This window comes from Poecilia formosa, unplaced genomic scaffold (assembly GCF_000485575.1).
Source record: "Poecilia formosa unplaced genomic scaffold, Poecilia_formosa-5.1.2 Scaffold121, whole genome shotgun sequence".
NCBI lineage: Eukaryota > Metazoa > Chordata > Actinopteri > Cyprinodontiformes > Poeciliidae > Poecilia > Poecilia formosa.
Window position 1 is genome coordinate 642,719 of NW_006800060.1, and position 18,981 is coordinate 661,699.

General features: G+C 37.8%; 1 protein-coding gene across 2 annotated transcripts in view; it reads left to right on the forward strand.

Moving 5' to 3' along the window:
• The window catches only part of cntn4 (contactin 4), a 225,229-nt gene that overhangs the window by 103,427 nt on the left and 102,821 nt on the right, over nt 1–18,981 (forward strand). For both annotated transcript variants that reach the window (XM_016675770.1, XM_007560856.2), the window contains exon 5: nt 10,410–10,505. In XM_016675770.1, coding sequence (XP_016531256.1) covers nt 10,410–10,505 — 96 coding nt within the window. The remainder of the gene's footprint in view (nt 1–10,409; nt 10,506–18,981) is intronic.

Here is an 18,981-nt window from a genome sequence, read left to right on the forward strand (position 1 = left end):
AGTTACACACTGTAGCTTTAAGAGCCACAATGTTTCTGGTCAAACTGAACTCTGTCTATCAAAGTTCTGTCTGCTTTGATTCTGTAGGTCTGAAGTGGTATTTGGACTGTTATTTGTAAGAAATGACATTATTTGATCTATATGAAACTTTTGATTGTAACTAAAAAGCAAAAAGAGGCAAAAAGACAAATAACTTATGCACTCACACTCACTACTACACTCCCATTAGAATTATTAATATGAACATCTTTGGTAGAAAGTGAAAACAATCCAAGAAAACTAATACAGTTTGTAGTTTGTCAAAACTTGGTGTGTACATTACCAAAAATGCAACTCTGTACTCTACAGGTCAATGGAAAATCAGGTGATTCTTTTTTGGGAAGGCCCAGCTTAAAGAGAAGGAATTCCCAAAGTTGTTTTTCATCTGGAAATCCACTCACAGATATGCTGATTCAGCTTTAAACCTGTTGGACTTCAGTAGTTCACACTTTGTTGTCCGCCTCATTTATTTTTGGCAGCAGATCTGTGTAGCATCGTAAGCAAAAGCCCTAAAATAACCATCCTGATGTGTAAGTTGCGGCACACCAACCCACACACACCTGCGCATGTCATGTATTATTCCACTGGCGCCACTCAAAGACGTGGAAGCGATCCTTACGGAGCAGCAGGTTGTGATGAATCTGACGGTCACGGTTGGTCAGGCCCGTTGGAGTATGATTAGTGGCCCTGGCATTTGGAAAGCTCATAAGTCAGGGATGCGATGATCAGCCTAATCTGGATCATTGTTTGTAATGCCAGCCCACGTTTGCAGTAATTGATGCTAATGGACCTGGATGGGACATCACTTTTACTTATTCCGAGGCAATTATTCATCGTTAGCTGCTTTCCTTCGGAGAGTCACAGGGAAGCTTTTTGTGTAGAAACAATCAGGGGCATTCTGGGTGTCTTTGACTGAAAGGACTTGTGTTCTCCATCGAGGCAAGCGTCTTTGCTTTTATGCTTTCTTTTCAACACTTACACATCCACATGAACTTTGAAAGGCGTTCCTCCGGTTGATCCCAGGCCGTCCACCGTGGACAGACTGAAAGGCATCAGTCGCGTTGCAGATGACGTTCTGCTACTTCCACCAAGCCCACTTCCAACAACAATGCTTCTTTTGCTCTTTTTTGGGGCAGCTGAGAGTGGATGGTTAGAGGTGGAAGATGAGGTGATGATGGTGGGAGTCATCGGACACGGCCAACAATTGCGGCGTGCTTTCAACGCGGTGGTGGGGGTGGCAATGAGCGGCTCTAGTGAACTACACATCCCCACTTCATGGCTTTGATCTCAGCCAAAAATAAAACCAAAAAAAGGACTTTTTTGGGGGAGACGGGGGTGATTCAATTCAGAACCTTAGATCTCTCTTGCTTTTGTTGACTTTGTTCTGTTAGCTCATTTTTTGGTAAGGCTTGGGTGCTTTTATCTAACCTTCTGTCGTTTCTTTAGATGAAAGTAAGTGGTGGGATTAGTACACCCCCCCCACCCAAAATAAGAAAGAAAGCAATTTTTGAGAATCTAAAAAGCCCCTCCTAAAAATAGTACTGTCCTTTAATTCAAGCCATTTTTCATTACATTGCAAAAACATAATATTTTGTCAAGTATTTTTGGTTTAGTTTCTGGTGCAAATATCTTATTACATTTGACTTAACAAATTTATAAGTAACTTTTGAGCAAAATGTAATTATTTTAAGTCTATAATTCCTTAGTATTGATGAAAAAGTATTACTTCCACTGGCAGATTGTTTCACTTCTGGGAAACAGTGAAATAATCTCCCAATGGAACAAATACTTTTTCATTAATATTAAGAAATTAGGTAACACTTTATTTGAAGGGGTGTGCATAAGACTGACATGACACTGTCATAAACATGACATAACACCTGTCATGAATATGAAGACTTGAATGTTTATGACAGTTGTCATGAAGTGCCATTCGGTAAATAATAACACTTTTAATGCAAAGTTGCTCTAAAAGTTGCATTAAAAGTCATTAAAAGTGCCAACTTTGCATGCTTTTGTAAATAATGACAATTTAATGCAATTTAATCTTTAATTCTCAAAGATCAATAAACTTTAAATCCTATTGAACATTTAACACTGGAACTGGAAGACACTTTAGATTTGCAAAATTAATAAACAAAACAACAAATGAACTGGATTATGGAATGCCTGTAAACAAAAATGTCCTTCAGAAAAAGACTAGTTGAGACAGAAAGACTTTTGCCATTCAGTTTTTGTCAGAAGAGACGAGACAAAACATTAAACTGAAATTATTGCTCTTTTTTTAAATGATCATGCAATTAATTGATTTATTGCTTATTGCCACAGGCCTACTGTATTTTGCTGAAAAGTTACTTATGAGTTAGTTTTGCTTAACTTGGTGTACCAGGATGTTCCCACTAGAAACTAGACCAAAATGACTTGGTAAAATGTTGTGTTTTTACAGTGAAATTCTTGCCTCACTGCTTTACTGTACCACCACTAGCAGAAAAGGGACGAAGTTAATTAGAAAATAAAATAAAACAGCAGAGTGGATGAATTAGTGACAAGCTTTCATCAAAGATCTCTGATCAGAAATTCCAGGCAGAGATAAAGCCCTCTGCGAGGAGCGAAGTCAATTAGCCTCGCAACAACATTAATCACCTTTGAGCGACAGCTAAGAGATAACGGCAAACACTCCTCAAACAAAACTAACCAGAGGAAATGAAAACAAGCCGCTTGATTTGGGCACAGTGGACCAGACCGCGCGCTCTCACTCTGTTTGGCTGCCCGCTTTTCACAGTCCGGTAAATATAATTAAGAGCGACGGCAGCTCGCCGTGTTAAGAACGACTTGCCAACAGAGAGTTTGTCATCCGCCGTGCGGACCGCGACTTCATCCTGGATGCTCAATTATTCTGCCGAGGGGATGACACGTTCTCCTCCAGAGAGGAGCGCTGACGAACATTAATCAGATGAGTGGATTAACATGTGGAGTGAGAACAGATCCAGACACACCGGGTTGCTTTTTTACTGTTTTTCTTTAGAAGAAAGAGTAAAAATGCTGCATTTTGAGTTTTAGTTCTCACTAGACTAACTATGACAGGAGACTTTTAACAGCTACAAAGTAATTGCAGGAAAATGTTAGACTGATGTCAGTAATCGATGGTTTATCATATAACATGAAGTGGAATTATTACTATTATCATTAGAGTTTCAATGGCTCTTCAAAGTCACTTCCAGCCTGGACAGGTTTCCTCTTCAATGACTCTTTGTCTCAAAGAGGTAAAGTAATAAAATAGGGAATGTGAGAGAAAACTGAGTCAGCATGGCTCTTTTTACTTTTTATCCTGTTTTTTTATTATTATTCTTTTATTAACTAAAAAATCTAATAAAAAAAAAGAAATGGATATGAGTACAAAAATAAAACAGATTTTGTTTTAAGGTGATGTGATGATTATGACCATATAACTGAATACAGTCTGGTGAAGCCTGTATAGATGCGACCAGACGATTGGCAGTAGGATTTAATAAGCACTGACTTCTTCCTACTCCTTGTTGAACTGGATATGAAAGATTTGTTTTTAAATATTATTCCTATTTGTTTCATGGTTGGATACAGCTTGTTGCCAAAGCCAGTTTCTTTAACGATGCGTTTTAGTGACTTACCTTGTGACTTAGACTTAGACTTAGACTGACTTTATTGTCATTTTGGATGCACAAGGTGTATACAGAACGAAATTTTGTTGCATACGGCTCAGGACAGTGTTTTGAGCTTTCACTGTTGTGAGGTTACTCCAGAATAAAATAAAATACAGTATAAAATATGAATATAAATATAAAATATAAAGTGCAGGAATGACAGTAAAATAGAAGTTATTTATAGAAGTTGTGGAGAAGCTTGTTGGACAGCTGTCGACTCAGCAGTCTTCCCTTTGTGTAGACTTTCAAAATGAAGCCATTCTTTATTAGTCTTTTGCAATATTATAATTTGTTGAGATTGCGAACGTCATTATCATCAAAATAAAAGCATAAATAAATAAAATGTGTGCAATGAATAAATATAGTGAATGATTTGTACATTTTGTATTGAATTAGTAGATTATTTGGCTTTTCAGTGGTATTTTAGCTGAGATGTGTTTGTAAATAGCAGAACAAAGCACACCCATCCTTAACTGGCTCTGTTTTAGTTAAAGCTGTGGTTGCAAAATTTCTAAGTAGCAAAGCGAAGAGCTGCTGAGGCCAGCAATTGGCAAACTAGGGGCCAGACACCCCAGATGGGGGAGCGGCGATGCGGTGCAGCGGCGAGGTGTGTGACCGGGGTCAGAAGCCGTTAAGTTGAGTAAAGCTGCTCCGGGCTGGAACAATAACACAGCAAGAGAGCTTTCAGACCTCCTTCGCTGTCTGGTTTCAGGGTACAGACAGCAACGCATCAAAAAACTAAACAAAAAAACAGTCAGTCAAACCTGCAGCCAAACTTCCTGTCTTTTTCCTGTTGATGTTACATTTATTTTTAGCTAAATAGGTTTTAATGAAGACTGTTAGCAGCACCTCCATCCTGTCACATTAACACCAGCATTTCTTCCTGCTGCTGCTGATGCTGTGACTCACTTCCCACTGCAGCTGGTAAACACAGAACCAACCAGGTACCATCCCCTCCTCCGTCCAGCAGAAAACAGAACATTGTACCAGAAGGTTGCTCTCTGCTAACCCCATAACGCAGGTCCAGTCTGAAGTTTGCTTCCACTCAGCATGATTTTCAAAATAACTCGAGGCTTTTTAAAATAAAAAAATGTGTGTTTTCTGGTACCAGAGGTCTTTATCGGCATGGATCAGTAGAGAGAGATTCTGGAATTGAACCCTGGGCGTCTAACAGCCTCCGACTGTGGGGCAGCAGCTCTACCTCTACGCCACCCACTGCCCCTAACTTCAGTCTTTTATATTTCAGCTGTTCTTTTTTTTGGGGGGGCGGGGGGTGGAATTACTATCCATAAATACATCTTTAATGACAAAATAAGAACTTGGAATTCCTAATCCAAACAGGGTCAAAACTGTACATTTGAAGGTTCAGGTCTGAGTCCGTTGCCACATGTTCCTTATCAAGTTATTGAAAAACTGCAATGTTTTCATAGCCATCGTCAACTTCTGGGACAATTTTGTCTCCAGCTGATGACTCTGCTATTTCAGAATTCATTTCAATTTGAACACTTTTTGAGCATTGTCCATAAATGTTCAGAACTGCTGAAGTCAGGGCTTCAGCCTCCCTTCGTCTCTAACAGCAGCTCTGTTGAAGCTGTTTCAGTCATCTGGCTCACTGATATCCAAACTTTTTGTCACATGGGCCTTAATTTTTACATTGAAGAGGAGCACAAGAAGGCCAAAAGTATTTTTTAATGAAAAAGTTAAACCATTCAAATGTACTTTCTGTCAGTGTTGGTATAAAGGTCAATATTTTTCTTTTCCAATTATGTCTCTTCAACTTTAAGTCTAATTTACCTGTAATGTATTTGTGAACATTTCAGCGACAAGGCAGTTCAAACTTCTCTACACGAGAACAACATAATCCAGTAGCCAATTACCAAACAAGTAATAAACATTACATTTTTTCAAGAACATCAATATACATCAGATATTTTGATCAATGTTCTCATTTTTTATGAATCAAATGCAGCTCTAAACAGATGGGTTTTTAGTCTTGATTTAACTTTGCATAGAAGCTGGATGCTGTATAAATGAAGCATTGGTTCGATAGTACAAGAAAAATACATAAAATATGGTGATGTAAAAAGTCTGACCTGAACTGCACATAGTTGTAGGCCTACCATGATAACAAATTTTGCTGTGCATTAAATTGTACCAGAAATTATTGCGATAAACAAATAATTTGAGACCATTTTCAACTAATATAATAACAATGACATAATAATACGAGCACACTAAATAAACCCCCCCCAAAAAATCATTCATTTCTAAAGAACATTTAACACTTAAACTGGAAAACATTTTAAATATACAAAATAAAACAACACAAAATGAGACAACAATAAATAAAATGGATTATGAAGTCTCTGTAACCAAAAATGAAAGAAATGAATAGTCATTCAGCTTAGACAGGGAAAACAGGCAAAAGTGGCAGGTAGTGCAGACCAAAATGTTTGCAGCGTTCTTCAAAATGACGTTTCAGTGATATTAAAGGGGAACATCTATTTTTCGTGCTCATTTTAATTGATCATGCGATTAATTGATTTATTGCTTATTGTGACAGCCTCACGTAGTTTTAGGTAAAACTAATCAAGTGACAACAAAATGTTGCCTCCTAGAGTCAGACACACCCACTGGACCCTGAAGGCATCAATCTGACAATACTTCAGAAACATTAAAAATATCATCCTCTAGTAGGATTTAAATAACTATTAGCTCAGCAACGAATGAAGCTTAAGAGCAGACTTATGCTTAAAGAAATAATTGAGACTTGCCTGATAATGAAATTTGCCTGCGGCCTATAATGACATATTATCTGACCTCACAGTACTCTTCATAAATCAGGGAGCCCAATAATTTTACATTTAGATCATTTGGTGCTGAACTAATCAGAAATCTCATTTGAAAGTGGACTGCTGGCAGTTTTTTTTTTTTTTTGGTGACATGTGAGATTGCAAGGAGAGGCGCCATGCCCACAGCGCTGCTCACCACACAGAACTCAACAATACATAGCATATTGCAGATCCAGGTTAATTAAGGTTAATAAACCCAATTTGGTAGAATATGTATGGATAAATTTGAGGCACTGTGTCACCTGTCTTTGCGGATTAATTAACAGGCTGTCTGTCAGGCTTCTTAGTTAAAAATAACATTTGGATCCTGGTTGATGTGCTGCAGTAAAATGCATTAGGCTAACAGGCAAGAGCTAAAAATAACCAGCAAGTATCGCTGAAACATTTCCTCTTTACTCTCCAAACATTCACACTCTTTGCATTTTTTAATATTTACAAATAACTTCTATTTTTTTTATTGTTATTTTAGTAGCTTATAAATGTACATTGAATAATAATAATAATAATAATAATAATAATAATATTAATAAATAAGAATTGTAATGTAAAGTACTTTTTTTTCAGGAATGTTATCACTTATTACAACACATTTTATAGATTAATTACCCTCACATGGTCAAAAGATTTTATTTCTGTTAATTATGATCATTATTCCACTTATGCTTATTAAAAACTTGACATAAAAAATGGGAATATTAAGATTGGTCCTTCCAAGATCCAGACCAAAGCCGAATGTTTAGAACTTGACAAATATTTCAGGAAGTTACTTTTTGTACACCACAAAATACAAAAATCATCTGAATAGTTGACTTCTGAAGACAAACAGATCAGGTTCACCCAGCCTGCAAATGCAACACACATTAACTTTTCCCCCGGAGACTGAAAGGCCCAATTCTGAGCTTTTCAACCCCCAAAAATCTGATTTTTGCCACTTCCATATGTGAAACTAAACCAGATATGTTTCTGACTTTTATCTCATTGATGTGAGACATTCGTCGTAATTCTGCATTAAAAGAAGCCAGATGCATGAAAATCAGGATGCAAACAATGGCTGAAAATTATGATTATGAAATTATTAAAGAAATCTGTGTCACTGAAGCGCATCACTCCACAATCCCACCACACTGAGCTCTGACTTCACATCCTCACAGACTTCTCTACAGAAGTTGCAGTCAGCGCTCCACAAAATGCCAGTGTTAGTTGTGCTTTCTCTTTCTTAGCTAACTTTGTCTCGTTATGATCTTATGATGGTCCTGTTGACTCTCACTGCTGAATGAACTTTAAAATGGATCCATAAACAGTGGCGTTCATTAATACTTCTGTAAGCAAAGAGCTGCTGTGACATCAACATTCGTCTCCTGTGCATGTGGGCCGCTTTGGTGTCATAAACCTTTCACACAGACAATGCGCTGCAGTCAGGTTTAATTAGTACTAGTAGTATTAACAACCAGGCAAAAAAAAAAAAAAAATGGAACTGAGGATCAAGACCTGCTGTGTGAATATAGCGATAGTTTAAAGGATTTTATGTAGGTGTATGATCTTAACGGAGGCTAAGTATTTAGATTTTTTTTTTTGTAAAAAAAAAAAAAAGAAAAGGTAAATTTTTTGCATTAAAGTTTGTTCTAACAAAGTAGGACAAAATATTACAAAGTTCAGGTTTTTGCGCGGCACTGTAAAATATCTTTACATTGTTAAAAATTGAAGGAACCCTGCTCGGGCCTTCATGTAACTCTGATGGTTACATTTGCTGAGCTCAACGCGCGTCCACCCAAAGTGTTTCTGACCTGCTGCTGCCATCAATTGTCAAAAAAAATTAGCTCAGTTTAACAGCACTTTGGGTATCAGGACCATGGCGGGAACAGCTCTGTAATGTTCAGAGCTGGTGGGCGTGATGAATGAAAGGTAACCTGATTACCAGCGGAGCTATTAAAATCTCTCATGTGTGACTTGCCTCAGCAGCCATCTCTGCTTAGCAGAGAGGCGGCAGATTGCTGTTTGGCTCATATTAGTGGGTGTGTGTCACTATTGATTTCCATGTTGTGTTTTTTTTCTCCATGTGTTTTGCTCACGCTGGGCTCAGATTTATTATTCATACAGTCGCTGAGGCAGGGAACGGGCCGCAGCGTCGGTCTCTCCACATTTTACACCCTCCCTCTCTCCTTGCTCAAATGTTTCTCTTCACTCTGAGCCACCTGACAGGTTCAAATTGTGTTTTCTCTGTTACGCGCTGTCCATATTTCCATCTGAATAATTACAGAGGCGAGGCATTACATACTGCTCACATCGGGTAAGAACTATAGGGAGGATGTTCTGGCATCGGGGAGCATCTAAAGTGCCTGTAGGCAAACAATAAGTGCCAGTTTGTCCATCCGTTTTAATGAGCCTTTTCAGTTTGTGCTTATATTGTTAAAACACTGGCCATCTGAGGCAAATAAAATCCTGCAAATGGTGCAGAACTCCCTCTGCTTTAAATGAAGTGGAAACACAAAATGCGGCAAAAGTGCAGGTTCCACCCAGGCTGTTTTTAAAATGACATCATCGCATCACACACTCTTCCTCTGTGATCCGTTTGGACGGTTGAAGGATTAACTAATTACTCCTCTCTGACTGATGAACATAGTGAGCCTCAAACCCGTATGCCTGAGAAAAAAGCAGAAAGATGGGAAAAAATAAATTTAATAAGATTTAATATGAAGAGCAGTCACAACAAGATTAATATTTAAAGCACATTGAGACGCCTTCAGTTTCACTTAAATTCATGTATCTGGAGTTCAGGGGAGAACGGTAGAAAATGCTTCTAGTCAGTGACTGTGGTTGGGCAAGAATGATTTAATTAGTTATCAAAAACTATTAATAATTATAATCAATCAATCTATTAACAAAACAAAGTTTGTTAACACAATTATAAATAAAATATGGTCTTTTTGTGAAAACTAATAAGTTGGGGGACCATAATGTCTCTCTGCCGTCTTCAGGTGTTTTTCAGTGGATGCCAGGAGGAGGCGTAGAGCAGTTTGTGCTCTGGTGTTCCCAGACGTACATGGAAACATTCATAGATAAATAAAAAGCAGCTTCTCTCCAAAATACAAGTATTTTACCTTCTCCACAATATATTAACTTCTTTAGAGAAAAAAAAAGAATCCTTTGTGTCTACCTGAGATTTTTCATTGGAAGATTTTTATTCCATAAACAGTGGTGTCCAAAATAATTTAATATTATTAATAATAAAAATTCTCCGACAATGTTTTAGATATGTTTAAGCAGATTCTCTAAGTAGGATTTGAGCTGCCCAGTCGTGAAAACACCACCTGATCCGTTTTCCATAAGACCTTCAGTTATTCCCGTGTCTCTGCAGATGTCTCTATTGGCTCCCAATTTGTCTCACTTCTGATCCTTTTGGAATCCCTGCAGTGAGTCTGGAATATTGGATAAGAGGACAATGTGACCTACGGCAACACCAGCGGCTCTCTGCAACCCCCAGAATTTTTAATTTGCCTCCACTGAAGGCTCGCTTATAAACACCTCAATCACTAGCAGAACAAAAGAAACTTCTCAATATCGTCAGTTTTTGCTGTGTGAAGCTGCAGCTGTTAGAGAATCAGTTTCTCTCTTCCAGCTGGAGAACTAGAACAATAAATTCTGAGAGTGTGTTGGCTCTGAGATCAAAGCATGTCAGTGTGTTGGAGTGGTGTGACAATACTGGTATGAATACACTTGCAAAATGTTGTGTATTGTGACTTTCAATAAAGGTTAAAACGATGTTTCAAAGTTATTGAGCTCTTTTTTGATGGGCTGTTTTTCTTAACTGCTGTTATTTTTTTTCATTGATATTTTTCAGACTTGGAGAACTTCAAGACTCACAGAAGAAGTTCTGTCTCAGTACGGGAAGGTCAAGGAGTGGTTCTGCTGTGTGGACCCCCCCCTCATTCTGGAGGTAAAATTCTCTGTTTTCATCACAGTTAAACAGAAACGACTCATTCCCTCTGAGAAAAAACTCACCTGAACCAACTTGTTTCTATTCAGACGTAGGAAATCAAAAGGTCAAGAAGCATTTACATTTATCTATGTGCTGTATAACTTTTTCCTGCATCGACAAACATAAGTTTGGTTTTGAAGGCTGTGGGCAAAACGGTGTACATCATAAAAAAGAGCTTTTTCCTGAACTACTTGTGTGATATTTTTACAGTTATTGGCCCTGAAAAGTATTCATACTGTGTTAAAATGCATGGTTTTCCCTTAGCAATTCAAGTGAAAAACAAATTACAAAATACTATATAAACAGCAGAGATGCAGTATGTTGTATATCTTGGCATTGTTCTGATATCAAGTAAAAACAGAGCCAGTATCACCAATACTGATACAGATATTGATACTTAATTATTTAACTGTGATATGTTCTCAAACTTTTGATCTCGTGTCATATTGTGATATTTATTTAGAATTATTATGTCAAGCTCTACTGTAGAATCTGCAAAAGGCTTTTAGGTGTCTATAAAATGCTAACATTTTAACATGACAAACTGTAAAATGAAGCAAATTTTTCCACATTTTTTCCTAAATGAAGAGTGAAAAATAATTTGAGAGCACATAAAGAAATCTTTTTTGAAGTTGTGTTGACATACTTCAATCCAAAAATAAAATAACATTTGAACAGAGAATCTGAAACTAAAGTATCAGTCTTACGACACTAGTGTCAGTATCACTTTGGATTGACCTGCCAACCAGTGGCAAAGAATTAGCTCCACTCGCAGATTATTTCACTTAACACCTGGGAAAATGTCTTGTTAGTGAAACAAATCTGCCAGTATTTTATTCACCATTAAGGAATTATTGACTGAAAACAGGATTCCATATCTTGCAAAAAAAACTTGTAAGTTAGTTTTGTCTGTTTTCAAACGTACTAAGACATTTGCCCTGGGAATGAGACCAAAGACTATTTGGTAAGAAGAGTTTTTAAATGTGGCTGCAGACAAGACAAGTCGTCACAATCTAACAGAACGTTTTCTGAATAGAAGGACCAAATATTGTCGAAGCCGACCTGTGGACTCCTGCCAACTCCTACAAGCAAATGCTGCAGTTTAATTTTAACTGCACAATTATACAACTGTGTTATTGCAGTTTATGCTGTTTTTCTATCAGATGTTTTATTTCTGTTAGTGTTAAGAATTGATGTCACATTAAAAGTGGCAAAAGTTCAGAAATGAGTGTTGACTTTCCAGATCTGCTTTAAACATTAAGAAAATTGCAACACAGAACAGAAATGACCTCTGAGTTTCTTTTCAGATCTTCTGTTCAGATCTTCTGTTGCTCACTAAAAACGTATTTTTCCCCCATTATGTTGTTTTGATCAGGCCTGTCGAGTGTCGCCGTCTGGAGACTAACGCGTAATTTGCCTTGATTAGAACGGTTTAGCTCATTTTCTGGCAGTGGAATGAAAACGTTTTTCCTCCCTGCAGTATGTATTCATCATTGTTTAGTCCCAAGCTAAAGGCAGACATTGCCTGAATCAAATAATACGATGCAAGGTATTTGCTTTCTCTCCGAGAGTTAAATGAGAAGATCAATACCAGTTTGGGTTAGCGCAACATAAAATAACTAGGGAGCAAAGCAAGCTTTGTTTCACATTTAAAGTCTATGAAATATTCAAAGATATTTAGTGTGTGTTTTATCATTTATTCCTTAGTATAAACCTAAATGTTTGATGTAAACAGAGTGCACTTACAGGAAGAATTATAAAATAAGATGGGAGATATAAATCTTTTACATTTGATCAGGGTTGCTTCAAATAAGAACCTAATATCCATTTAATGCAACATCCATATTGGTTTTATGTTCTTTCCCAAGATGTTTCAAACAGAATAAATCATAGTAGTGATTTATTCTGTGCAAACATTTAACACTATTATAGATCTGGATTTAAGTAAGAATGCTGACCACTGGATCAGCATCAAGAGCCTGTGTGTTCAAGGTATTTTCATCTTTATTAGCATTTAGAGATTACATCTGCTTTTTTTTGTTTGTTTTGTTATGTAATTCTAAGAAAAAGAGTCAACTATGGGTGCAGATTATATAGCACAGAGGTTCTTAACCTTTTTCTTTTTTACTTGGGGCCCATTTACATATTAACCATCTATTGATTTACCAAACTGACGTGATTTTTGTTCTATATAAAAATCATATCCATGTATTGTTTACCATCAAAAACAAAAAATATAATTACATCATAATGTGATAATCACAAGGAGATTTATTTATTATTTGGATGCAAACTTGCACATAAAACAACTTTCTGAACAGACCAGCAATTCATGGAACAGATCGAACTGCAACAAGAAGAAAATTAAAGGCTCTTTTGGGCCTTTAACAATTATACCACGGTGTATTAGGGCCAATACCAATAGAGATAAAGGAAGTGTATATTTCTGCCACGATTTTTCTAGAAACGCAAATGTTATGGTTGATATACAAAAGCAGGGAAATATAAAATTCTGGAGATGATTTCTAAAGGAGTTCCAAACGGGATTTCCACAGCAAAAGTGGCATCGCTATGCCAAGTCATGTGACTGAATATACCCTTTCCAGGTAGTTGAACATAATGATCCGCAGACATCATCTTCACAAAATCATAGATAAAGGAAGCAAATACAAAAGGAAATAGCAACGGCCTTTTGTGGAGCATTGACTGCAACTTCTATTGAGAAATCTGTTTGGATGCGTAGTCTGAGCCAAAAGTGGCTTCTGCCTGTTTCTGGTGCAGAGTTACATCATGACATAAAAGTTCAATAAAATCCAACAGGACCGTTCAAACTGCAGAAGCTTTGAAAACTACTGGATATGTGTCCGACTTAGTATCACATGTGGAAGTGGCACAGATCAGATTTTTTTGCAGATGAAAAGATTTAAAGTGCCGTAAAAACGTCACATATGGGTTGTATTTCAGAAAAAAATTTGGATTTGAGTTGTACTGCCTGCTGTGTCAATGTAGCCTAAAAACTAATACAACAAATATTGTCTACAACAACAGCACATGTCCCTTTCTAGCTTGGTCTCTAGAACTGCTTCCTGCTAGAGGTATTTTGATTACATTCTCCAAGCTGACGGCCTCCCAACAGATAGAACTGATTCATGGACTGCTCTCCTGCTGTGAAAATGCTGCGTGCCTGGAATTGATTGAGTCTTAATTACCTAAATCTCATCCTTTCAGGGTTTACCTGGTGAAAGCTTTAAAAGCCTGAGGGTAACCTGCATTTTATTTTTCTTTTAACGCTCTTTGTCTTTGTTTGATGTCTGTACAGTAAAGGTTGCTGCACTGACTGCCTTCAGATCTGCCAATTTGTGCTGAAGTAATCCAATTAGGGTTTGCCTTTTAGGGCCAACAGGGAAATAACGACAACACGTCAGGGGCCTCAGGTTCGTGAAAAGCCATCTTAAGACATTTGTCTTCACACTAATAAACAGAGCTGATGCAGGTTGTCAATTACAAGTTTGTTTTAGAGAGTCAGTGTACACATCTTGGATGTAACAGGTTTTCTGGCTAAAGCCGCAAAAGTGCCTTTGTCACTCAGGTTTTTTCACTTCTTGTAAGCAATAACTTTCATACTTATTGCTTAAATGTTTGCCTGAGTAAAAATGTGTCTTTTAGTGTATAATAAAAATGTCAGTGTACAAGAATTCATCTTTGTTTTTTAACACATCCAACCAGCTAATCGAAAAAAGAGAAAAAAAAACATTAAAAAGAGAGATTCATCAGTCTTAGCCCACACAGGATGGCCAAACTGTTAGCATCCAAAGAGGATCAGCTTATCCAGACGGGTAAAACTGAAATCACTGTTCAGAAGAAGAGCTAAGACTTGGCACTTCTCATTTTCCTGGATTGTTGAAAAATGTTCCATCAATGATCTGCTTGTCCAGACAGGTTTAACATATGACAAAAACAAAGGCTGATTAAAAACGCCAAGCACAGTTTTATGGCCAGATATTATGCATTTTAAAGGTATGTTTAGCAGAGATTTTAACAACACTACTTCAATGTCTAAATTCCATGTTAGTTTGCCTTAAACATGCATACGAATTCTCAACATTTTTTTTCAATTTTTCAAGTTTATCTCTGTATCTTTGCAGATATGTAGCAAACCTGAACCTATGATTATGCTTTAAATGATTTATCTCTGAGAAGAAAAGGTCAGTTATAACTAGTTAGTAAGTAGCAGTTTGTGGTTCCATCTGTAAACTCCAAAATTTTAAGTAAGAGAAAGTGAAGTTGTTAAATTGTCATTGAAAACCAGTATGCACACTTCACATACAAAATGTAGTGATAACTGTAGGTTTTATCAATCAATTATCAATTATGGTCATCTGTTAATCAATGTGTTATTACAGAGTTTTACTACTTACTGTTTTAAGCTTTCTTAATGACATGAAGAAAAAAAAAACTATAGAAAGAAAGACATTAAAAAAGATTCAAATGAATAAAATATAATTAGTTTGCAATCAATAGGCGTGATGGAGCACAGAGGAGAGGTTGGGGCCCCACCCTGTTGGCCTCCCAATGGCCCCCGAACCCCAGTGGCCAACCCTGGAGCAGACAGCCCAAAGGATGGAAGCTAACTTTATAATCACTGATAATGATCACAGTTATAATAAAAACAGTACATAAAAATCATAATAATGATAACAATAATGATAATTGTGATAATGATATCAATAATGATAATGATAATATTCAAAAAACAAACAAACAAAAAAAATTGTAATGAAATAGTAACTGGAATGGGTTAGGGTTAGACACTGCATAAGTGACCAGTTGTGTTCAAAACCCACAAAGCAAATGCTAGAGAGATGATTCACAACATAAATGATCCTTCAATATATGGGTGACATATTTTGATGAATGATATGATTAGAAGCAGTGTGTTGGTCTGCAGTGAAAGAAGCAGGGCTCCCTCAGTGGGGAAGCTGTTTCATGCTCTGCTTGGGACATAAATTCAGGAAGCAGCTCTGCCATCAATTTTCAATTCTGCTCTTTTTTTTACTGCATGGCTGTTTGGTCCATCAGAAGATATGCAATGGCATGTCAGTGCCTGCAAATAAATTCAATGAAACAAGATAACTAATGAGTTAAAGGCCAAACACCGCCACTGTGCACCCTGGATGTGGATGTGGATGTGACTGCTGAGAGGGGAAAATATTATAACAAAATGTTAGGATTTTTTTTTTTTGCCCACTAAATATACTTTTATAGACATTTGATCTTTTAAAAGAAGGATTTGTCATCTAGAAAAAAGCTTTTTTAGTTCTGTGTCTGAGTGTCTTACATTGTTCTTTAGAAAGGTGACATCAATTCTAATCTTATACATATATATAGAAATCATTAGACAGCTTCTGTCTCTTGTGACATTTAGTAAAGCAGCCATGCACCGAAATTAGAATTCATAGATCAGAAAACTGAAAAAAGTTAGACTTTGATGTCTAAAACTGTTATATTCTACCTTACAGTATTGCTCCTTTTGTAAAACTCAGACCTAAAGGGAGACCGAGCTCAGTGTGGCATCGACTTCCTGACAGTTTGTAAAAACTGTCCCACAGGAAGACTCCATTACATTTTAATTAAATTTTCCAAGTGGGTGGAACACCCAAGGAAAACCTTTGTACTTCCCTATCCACTGCCATATGGCTGCAGACCTCCCTATATAGTGGAGGGAGTCTCAGTGTGTACTGAAGACTGTGCTTGGCTTCCACCTGCCAGAGGGCGCTCCCTGAGGACACATTATGCATGGCAGACAGCTGTCCTGCCTGGTGCATGCACCATAAGCCTGTCCATGCAGAAAGACGTGTTTGGTCAGAAGGACGAACTTGGGAGTGGGCGGGATGTTAGTAGGAAGGGCAAGATTTAATGTGAATGTAGATTGATGGAAATGAGCTAACTTGGTGCAGAGAAACTGCAAATCCATGAAATATGATGGTATGGTTTAGGTTATCACTGAGTTCAGTGAATGTATTGGTTAAACTGTTTCCCCTGTGGAGGGTGTTTAGCATGTTTGCTGCTGCCTGTTGGGTATAGTGCATGTGAATTGGGATGAAAGAAGCAAATTTAACAAAGCTCTGCTGCTTTAGGAATAGTTGCATTACATTTGCAGGCACCTTCTCATTTTTAAATGTTTTTCTCATGGTCGGGGAAGGCGGAGGTGGGGAAGAACCAAAATGACGATTTATTCTTCAACAAAACATGAATTGACTAAAACATTACAGTCACCAACCCAGGAATGAGACAGACAGAAGAATCCTGCAAAGGGCAAAGACAAGGATGGAACTGAAATACATAATAAAATCCTGCAACAGCTAAAATCTCACTGCACTCCATTTCATAAAAAAGGAAGTTGCGCTCAATGTCTTCTTTAGACGTTTTTGTGTCATTCCCTTCCATGGTTCTTAGTGCAGCGCCACCACAGGCGAGGAGAGGAACAGGTTTTTCAAACTGTTTGGTTGGTTTGGTACAGAGCAGTGTGAAAGCAAACCACAGCAGCTGAAAATGTAACAATTGTTGCAATTTTGTTCCCAATCAAACCAAGACTACTGGACTGTCAGGTGTGAAAACACCCTAAGATAATGAATCTACATGTCACTGAAATAGAGGCATCTGGTTGAAAGATGTGATAGTGGCATAAGAGATGTAGCACCATCTTTCATGAAACAACAGACAGTAACAATCAAATCACACCGTTTCACATTAGCTGGTTGTGTATGAATGTGTGTAAATGTGACACATATTTTCGATACGGTGTTTATATCTTCCTTGTTACTCAATCCCATAATGCAGATGTTGTTGGAAACTTCTGGATTGAAATCTAAAACTGAAACATGCACCAATTTGAAAATGTGTGTGAGGCTTTAGTGCTGAGCAGCATTTTAAAACATAGACCTTCTGAAAATAGAAAGGTTTTCTCTTAGAGCTCCCTTCGCATAACGATGACAGTCTGAATTCTCTGAGGACCCATATGGTTGCCCAGGTTTAATCCCGCTGTGTTTTTAATGGCGCTATGTGTGTCGTCGATTTATTTTTATTTTTTTTCTTTTTCATCGGGGATTTCTTTGCTTTTACTCTGATTAGTACATGACACATTTCACCGTCTGCATGAGTAATCTCCTTGCACAATCCCATATTGAGTCCCACCCCCCCTTTCTCATCTGTCTGAGGACTTCAACTCTCTGAAATATTGCCACATGTTACCGTCACACCAGCCTCACTAACAGAGACTTTTCTGCAAACTCCATCATGGCGTTTGAAGTTACCTCGGCCTGACAAGGAACTTCACTGACAACATGACGGCAGCGTGAAATGGGATATTCAGTGTTTTCCTGGAGTGACACGGTGAATTGATTGGAGCTTTCTAATCATGTATGAAAAGGTCACGGAGGAGCGTGAGCGTACACACACACCTCCCAGAGGGTGTGTGAGTGGCATGCTTCCTAAAGCTACTGTTAAGCTCCTTAAAGTTTACCGTATGCCCTGCCGATGTGATGAATGTTAGGGCTGTGTGCTAGATGTCTGTGTATGAGGGTCATATGTTGACCTGTGCTCCCTGTGCTCCCTGTGCTCCTTGTGCTCCCTGTGCATGTGTTTCAGTAGGGTTCTTGTTTACATCCTGTGAGCCTCCATCAGCACCTCCGTCCGCCCCGTTGCTCTGTCCTCGGGCAGCGCGGCGCTGCAGCATAAACACAAATCCCTCGGCGCGTGTGGGAGTTTGATCCCAGAAGAAATGCGCCGTCACCTGCTGTGCAAGGGGAAAATAACAATAGTGGAAAAACATGACAGGCTTGTCCACACAGGACTCACTTAACGGTGCAATTTTAGGCTGAGTCCTTAACACTTCAAAGGGAGCATTAAGGTACCTGACAGAAGGGAGCTCAGTCCCTGCTCACTGCACCGACTGATAGATCTTTACATCAAACCGGTTTTTTCTCTGGTTTGTTGATCAGAGGTGATAGAAATCTCAGGAATAAAATACATTCTTTAACTTTTTCCACATTCTTGCATGGTACAAGCACAAGCAATCAGTTTTGTTGATGCTTGAGATTACACCATGTAAGGATGTGAAAAAGTTCAACTCTAACGTTTCTTTTTTTCTTTTAATGATAAAAATTTGTAAGATGTAGCATGCTTTTTTATTCAATAAAAATATTTTGTAGATGAAGCTTTTGCTGCAGCAACACCTGCTAATTTTTTGGGGTATGAGGTTCTAGTGAGGTAGCCAGGAATTGCTTCTCAGCCCGACCCAACCAAAAAATATATCATATGTTTATGATCTGTTAAAATGAATTTTAAAAATGTATTAGATCATTTTAATCCAAAACCATATCTCAACAAAAGTCAATACATACCTGCACACACACACGCACACAAACACACACAC